This window comes from Electrophorus electricus, chromosome 3 (assembly GCF_041902795.1).
Source record: "Electrophorus electricus isolate QZ-2024a chromosome 3, ASM4190279v1, whole genome shotgun sequence".
NCBI lineage: Eukaryota > Metazoa > Chordata > Actinopteri > Gymnotiformes > Gymnotidae > Electrophorus > Electrophorus electricus.
Genome location: NC_137499.1, coordinates 37,606,991 through 37,614,490, shown reverse-complemented (window position 1 = coordinate 37,614,490; position 7,500 = coordinate 37,606,991). Strand labels below are relative to the sequence as shown.

At 45.8% G+C, this 7,500-nt stretch overlaps 1 protein-coding gene across 1 annotated transcript in view; it reads left to right on the top strand.

Moving 5' to 3' along the window:
- Window positions 1-7,500, top strand: part of shank1 (SH3 and multiple ankyrin repeat domains 1) — a 98,995-nt gene that overhangs the window by 80,696 nt on the left and 10,799 nt on the right. Inside the window, exons 19-25 of the mRNA XM_035533005.2 lie at window positions 492-572; window positions 2,427-2,435; window positions 2,940-2,966; window positions 3,182-3,238; window positions 3,616-3,728; window positions 4,205-4,328; window positions 6,942-7,500. The exon at window positions 6,942-7,500 is cut by the window's right edge and continues 3,045 nt beyond it. Coding sequence (XP_035388898.2) covers window positions 492-572; window positions 2,427-2,435; window positions 2,940-2,966; window positions 3,182-3,238; window positions 3,616-3,728; window positions 4,205-4,328; window positions 6,942-7,500 — 970 coding nt within the window. The remainder of the gene's footprint in view (window positions 1-491; window positions 573-2,426; window positions 2,436-2,939; window positions 2,967-3,181; window positions 3,239-3,615; window positions 3,729-4,204; window positions 4,329-6,941) is intronic.

Here is a 7,500-nt window from a genome sequence, read left to right as displayed (position 1 = left end):
TGGCAAATGTAAGACAAATAAGCCTAATAGAAATGATGACCACTGCTCAGGCTGTCTCATGGTCATGTATCACTTTATGTATGATCAAGATGGCTCTACAAACAAATTTATGTGATTTAAACCCAAATGTGCTCAGAATATCTGTAAAAAAATGAACAGAACAGAGTATCTGATGCTCTGGCTAGCATTAGCAATTAGCCTACTGCCATATGTGCCGCATGTTGCTACGGTAACATCCCTGGCATTGGTGGTGGAGGATCACTTTGACTACATTCCAAATGGATGACATTTGTCATTTCTCAGCCTTTGGGTGCTGCACAGAATCCACTCGGAGGCGTTTAGGCTTCTGAGAGACCGAGGCACTGCCGCCTGGCCCAGAGTATGCAGGGAGGATGCAGGACAGGATGTAGACAGACGTCTCTCTCTCTCTCTCTCAGTCTTAGTCTCACTCTCTTTATGTGTCTCTCTGTCACTGTCTCTCACCCCTCTAGTCCCACAGCAGAGTAAGAGGCTAAGCACGCCAGCCATCGCGCTGCGCTCAAAGTCCATGACCTCAGAGCTGGAGGAGATGGGTAAGAGCACACACACAGGGGAGGAGGAGAGTGAGGGAGGAGAGGGGAGGAGGGAGAGAGATGGGGGAGGTCAGTGGCAACCTCCCCACTTCTCCTTCTTGTGTCTAAACCATCTCTACATGCGTGCACACACACTCACATACACACACACACCAACCCCTTGAAGTGTGTTTACATATTAGCTACTTATTATCTTGTTCATTTATTAATGGCAAATTAGCTGCAATTAATACTGATACCACTGTTTATTGTTATCATTATTGTAATAATAATTATTGTAATTACTGGTGGTGGTAAATGTATTAATGCAGCTACTAATAAGCTTTTGAATATGTTGAAGTGCATTCATTTTCTGAGACTGGAATTCTGGTGCTTTTGCAATATTGTACTTCACACATTCATGCCAACAAAGCCATCTTGACTTGACAGAGTGGGAGAGAAGGAGAGAGAGAGAGAGAGAGAGAGAGAGAGAGAGAGAGAGAGAGAGAGAGAGAGAGAGAGATGGTGGGAGCAAAAATACAAAAAGATTTTAAAAAGATGTGGATGGAAGAGGAACATGTGCACAGACAGAGGTGGCTGTGATGAGAAAGCAGAATCTGAATTCACATCACTGTGTCTCTCAGTACCCACACAGGTAACCCCCCCCCCCCCCCCCCAGCGAGCCCACCCACCCTTAAAAACATACCCCACCCCTAACCGAAGCCCCGCCTCGTGGGTCATGCGGCCACTGCACACCCACTCTCCTGGGTGGCTGTGCTGTGTGCGCGTTGCCGTAGTAACGCTGCAGGGGGTGGGCGTTTCTGGAAAGGGAGTCTGTGCTGGCTGGGCTGGACCGGTTCTGAGCATGCTCAGTGTGGGCTGGGGACATAGCATAAAGATGGTGAAAGTTCAGTGCAGTCCACTGATCCCAAATTATTATTATTATTATTATTATTATTATTATTAATGATTATTAACAAACACGTACCTCTCAGGTTTACACTACACACTAAATAAATCAGGTTAAACAGAGAAACAGTCCCCCACTCTAAGCAACCATCAGTACTGTATAGATACTCTTTCAACCTTTTGCTTTCTTCAGTGAAATTCACCACACACCCTGCATTTGGAGTTATCCTCCAATTCCCAAAACACGCTCTCTTCAGACACCCACACACCATCCCCAATGTAGGCCAACTAAACAATAAAATGACCACTGAAATAATGACTAATAGAATAAGCAGCTTTAGACTATATGTAATATGTCGATTGTATACATATACAGTAGTTGGCAAAACTTGTTGCATGTCACTGTCCTAGAATCAAGCACGGAGTGTATGCAACAGTGGAGTACAGATTGTATGTAACAGTGTAGCTGTATGTAGGCTTCACGTGACCTTCCCACCATCGCATCTCCATAACCTTGGAGACCAGTGTCAGGTGCTGTCCTGCCTCATATGTCTTTTCTGAAACTCCATCACCCGCACTGAACCCTCTCACCCTGCAAACACCGAAGTGTCCTGCCATCTCCTGCCTGCTGGGGTGGGGTTCCCGTATGGTGTGGTGCGCGCCCATGATTTTTTCCCCCATTTAAATATGGTATTATTGATGTCACATCACGTCTGGAAAATGTAGTGTGGCAAAACAGTTAGACAACATGCCTAAAGAATGTCACCGTCAAGCACACACACATACAAACACTTAACACATACGCGTACGCTCACTTAGCACATACACACATTTAATGCAGTCCTTTAGCTGTGTCTTCTCTAAACTCTTCCTCCTTGTGGAGTGATGTCTTGGTGCTCTAAGCCATAACCCCTTTGACCTATGAACCTTTTCCTCCCATTGCCGGTCCGGTCTGATGCCGCACAGTCGACAGAGGTAGGAGGACCCAGTAAACTAATGATGTATAAAACACTGTACTATAAAATGCTACAATGTTTTATGTAAATACTGCAGCATTGTTTGTGCATGCCTGACAGTGTTCAGAGAAGTGTGTTGTGAGGATGGCAGAGTAGACGTCACGTGTATAAGACTGTTACTGCTGCTATGATAATTCTGTTAAAACAGGGCTGCTGTTGTAACAGTGTGTTTACAGTCAGGCAGTTACAGCTGTATGATAGCACTATCACAATTGTGCTGTTACATCTTTTACAAACGTGTCACAGTCACTGGTGTTACAGTAACAATGCTTTCACTGCAATGATAGTGCTGTTACGATAGAGTGGTTACTGCTGCTGCAACAGTGCTGTTACAGTAAGTACAGTTACAGTGCTGTTACAGTAAGTACAGTTACAGTGCTGTTACAGTAAGTACAGTTACAGTGCTGTTACAGTAAGTACAGTTACAGAGCCTCATTTGGGTCCTGTGTGCTTCTCCTCACAGCTTCAGCACCATGGAAAAAAAAAACAGGTAAAACTTGTGTGTCCCCGTGCCTCTGAGAGAGAGAGAGAGCGAGAGAGAGAGAGAGAGAGAGAGAGAGAGAGAGAGAGAGAGCGAGAGAGAGAGAGAGAGAGAGAGAGAGAGAGAGAGAGAGAGAGAGAGAGAGAGAGAACGAACCTAAATCTGTTTACAGGCTGGAGTCATCATTGCTTGGTATGTGTGCGAGTCCTCTGTGTGTTTTACAGAGTTTGAAACCTCACAAGCTACAGAGAAGAAAAGGACAGTCTATCAAATGGCACTGAGTAAGTTCTGCTGGTTTTGTTCACTACATCTCAGTACATGATGGTTAAAATTTAAGCACGTTAAACTTTTTATCGTTCTAATGAAAATGCATTTTTAAGCATCTCTCTTTGCAGCACTTACTGTGTTATTTGGACAAAGTAGTCCAGATCTGTACTCTCTTAGTGCAGCTAGTGCTTAAATTGCTCATTAGCAGGAATAAAGTCAGTGAAACTGCTAAAAGGTTTTTGCAGGGGTTTTGTTTGTGATTGTGCCATCCAATCTACTGTCTGATCTATCGTCTAATCTACTGGTGTCATAATCTGTGTTGGGTACAAGCTCTGGCTGAACTCATTGGGGATAAACGTAACTTCAGTGAGTGCCCCTCCCATATTCTCAGATAAACTGGATGAAATTTTAGCTGCTGCTCAGCAGACCATCAGCACCAATGAGACGCCGGTGTCACGAAGTCAAGGAGTAAAGCGTGACAGAGGCAGAGGGTTCTACAATGAGGTGTGTGTGTGTGTAACACTTACTTGGGCATGTGTTTGTAGTGGTGTTTAATGTTTTGATGTTTAAGAGTGTGAACAGGCAGATTATGGCAAATCCTGGTATTAACATTTGGCAGTCACACTGTACACCGAACTTGTGTTTACTCCGTAGTATGCTTAAAAAACAGTTTAAAGTCCTTTGTCATCTGTAGAATTTCTGAAGATGCATGCTACTACTATCAGAGTCACAGCTCCCTCTGATGGCCAGAAAGTGATATTTAACGAATACTTTCCATAGTGACTTGTCTTTCTGAATCTTGTCTTTCTTATGAATTATTCTTATGAATAATTTAATTTCTCTCTTAATTTCTTTCTGATTCTCTTTGTAGTTTTTATCACTTGGCCTTCTAATGTTTGCCAACTTTTGTGAGATGGTATGAAAATGAATAGCTCAGATTACAAACTTCGCATCTTTCTCGAAACTTTTGTGTCCACCAGCCAAATTTTGACCAATCAGGAATGGGGATGACGTCATCGGGGGCAGGGCTAGGCTATGATCGGGGCCAGTTCGTGTCTGGCCACGCCCCCCAGCACGGTATGATGCTACGACAGAAGTCGATCGGTGAGGCTGTCCGTCTGCCTGCCTGTCTGTGTGCCCCTCATCTGTGTGCCCACCTGTCTGTCTGTGCCGCCGTACTACCACTGTCTGGGGTACCTGTGCTACGAGAGAGCCTGACTCGGTTGGCTTTGGATGCACTAGATGTTGGATACAAAACAGCAACACTTACCTGAATGTTGTGCGTTTTTCACTTGGTTTTTGCACCACAGGTCCAGTCTATCATTACCAAAATGTAGCAGCTATTCAACTCACTATTTTCATTTTTGCTCGGATCTGTAAATATCTGTAAATAAATTCTGATATGGAGGCAGAGTCAGGGAGGTGGTACAGGGCACTGAAATAAATGAAGAAACCATGTAAAAAATTGAGTTAATCGATTTAAAATTATTTAACAGTGCGCTGACCTTTTTAAAGTTAAAATAACAGATTTAAACTTTCAACATAAGAACTGCAAAGCTCTTACGACTGATGTGGTTAATGCGCCCATATGCATGAGTGATCTTCTGCTGGAGGAATGGCACTCTGGATTCATGTAGAGGGAAACAGGTGGGCCCCCCACAAGGTTCAGGATGGTTTCTCCCAGGCTACTGTAGATCAGTCTGTCTCCCGGCCTTCCTCCGCAGCACACGGCAGTAACCCAGAAAATCTTGCCCGTGCCTTTATGATTTGCAGTGGAGCAGTGCAGAGGGGGAGGGTTTCATCAGAGGGTTCAGGCTGTCAGCATTTCAGTTCTGGATGTTAAGGGGCTACATTTGAGGATATTAGTAGTTAAATTACAGGATGATGTAATTATTTGGAGTTATCTATGTATTTTCTAATTTGTAAAGCATTTTGAAAGACTTCAGTAATGAGAGGTGCTATATAATTACACGTACCTTGCTTAATTCAGTCCTCCTAGTGCATAAACAGCATAAACGCACTGACTAACTGGTGGCTTTTTAGTGCATGCTGAATAGTAGCCCTAGACCACTGCATAGTAGTACTAGACCACTGCATAGTAGTACTAGACCACTGCATAGTAGCCCTGGCCACTGCATAGTAGTACTAGACCACTGCATAGTAGTACTAGACCACTGCATAGTAGCCCTGGCCACTGCATAGTAGTACGAGACCACTGCATAGTAGCCCTGGTCACTGCATAGTAGTACTAGACCACTGCATAATAGTACTAGACCACTGCATAGCAGTACTATACCACTGTATAGTAGTACTAGATCACTGCATATTATTAGTAGAAAACTGTATAATACTACTAGACCACTGCATAGTAATACTAGACCACTGCATAGTAGTACTAGATCACTGCATATTATTATTAGAAAACTGTATAATACTACTAGACCACTGCATAGTAGTACTAGACCACTGCATAGCAGTACTAGACCACTGTATAGTAGTACTAGATCACTGCATATTATTATTAGAAAACTGTATAATACTACTAGACCACTGCATAGACCTAGACCTACACCTAGAACACTGTATAGTAGTACTGGATCACTGCATATTATTATTATTATTAGAAAACTGTATAATACTACTAGACCACTGCATAGTAGTACTAGACCACTGCATAGCAGTACTAGACCACTGCATAGTAGTACTAGACCACTGCATATTATTATTAGAAAACTGTATAATACTACTAGACCACTGCACTATATTGTTGTCAAAGTCCACTGCATAGTCCTAGACAACCACATTTTAGTACTAGACCACAGTATAGTAGTTTGAGATGACACAGTAGTTGTAGACCATCGTGTAGTACTACTCCGACTGCACTTCTGTGCCTCTCCCTTTAGTCCTTTATGTATGTACACGTTTTGTGTCAAATCAAAGTCATAAAGTCACACAAGAATTCGTAGCAGGTGCACCGGTGCAGTGATGCACAGTGAGCACACACACCCATGGCTCAGTCAACACAGGTCTGTCCTGACCCTGAGAGCCCTGACTGTGCAGACAGACAACTCACAGAAAAGCCTACAGAAAGACAGACAGACAGACAGACAGACAGACAGACAGACCCTGGCCTTGGGCCCAGTGGGTGTACTGGGTCACTCTTTATGTGACCTTCTCCCATCTTTGGTTTCCTTTTCTCTCATCCCACATTTCTATCCCCTTTCTCTCATTTGTTTTTTTCCATGTCTGTTTTTTGAGATTTTGTTTGAGCTCCACTACGCTGTAACCCTCTCTATCGCCTTCTTCTTTCATTCTCTCTCTCTTCCCTCCCTCATTCTCTCTCTCCTACCTCACTCATTCTCTCTCTCTCTCCTCCCTCCCTCATTCTCTCTCCCTCCTACCTCCCTCATTCTCTCTCTCTCCTCCCTCCCTCATTCTCTCTCTACTCCCTCCCTCATTCTCTCGCTCTCTCCTCCCTCCCTCATTCTCTCTCTCCTCCCTCCCTCATTCTCTCTCTCTTCCCTCCCTCATTCTCTCTCTCCTCCCTCCCTCATTCTCTTTCTCCCCCCTCCCTCATTCTCTCTCTCCTGCCTCCCTCCCTCATTCTCTCTCTCCTGCCTCCCTCCCTCATTCTCTCTCTCCTCCCTCGCTCATTCTCTCTCAATCCTATTTTCCCTTGTTCTCTTCTTCTCACTCTCTTCATGTCTTGTTCTGCAGGGGTTCCTGAAGAAGAGAAGCAGTTCCTTCATCCTCCGGCCATGAAGTTCGCACGAAGCCTTTCGGTCCCCGGCTCAGATGACATCCCCCCTCCCCCAACCACGGCGCCCCCTGACCCTCCTTTCTCCTCGGCACCCCCTATGGGTTGGAGGGGTAAAGCGTCTCAGCAACCCACGGTCTCCGTGTCCCAGTCTACCTCCACCTCCACCCACTATCAGCTTTACTCTCAGTCGTCTCACGCCACTCACGGACCCAGAGACAGGTCCCCTGGTCCCCCGACGGGCTCTGGAGCTGCCGACCATGCAAGCATGTACTCCCATGCCCAGGCGCACGCCTCCGTCCCCGGCAGGACTGCCTCCAGGAAAGCGGTGGGTTACACAGCAGAGCCCGCAGGGAGCGCGGCCGCGAGGTCGGCCGGGCTGAGGCGGGGCTACAGCGCCGCGGTCCCTCCCACCAGCGTGGCCACGGTGATGCCGCAGCAGCAGCAGGCGGCTCAGAGCCAGCCGTCAAGGGCGGAGCGGGGCCCGGCAGGGGCGGTGCCTGGGGGACCCAGAGCAGG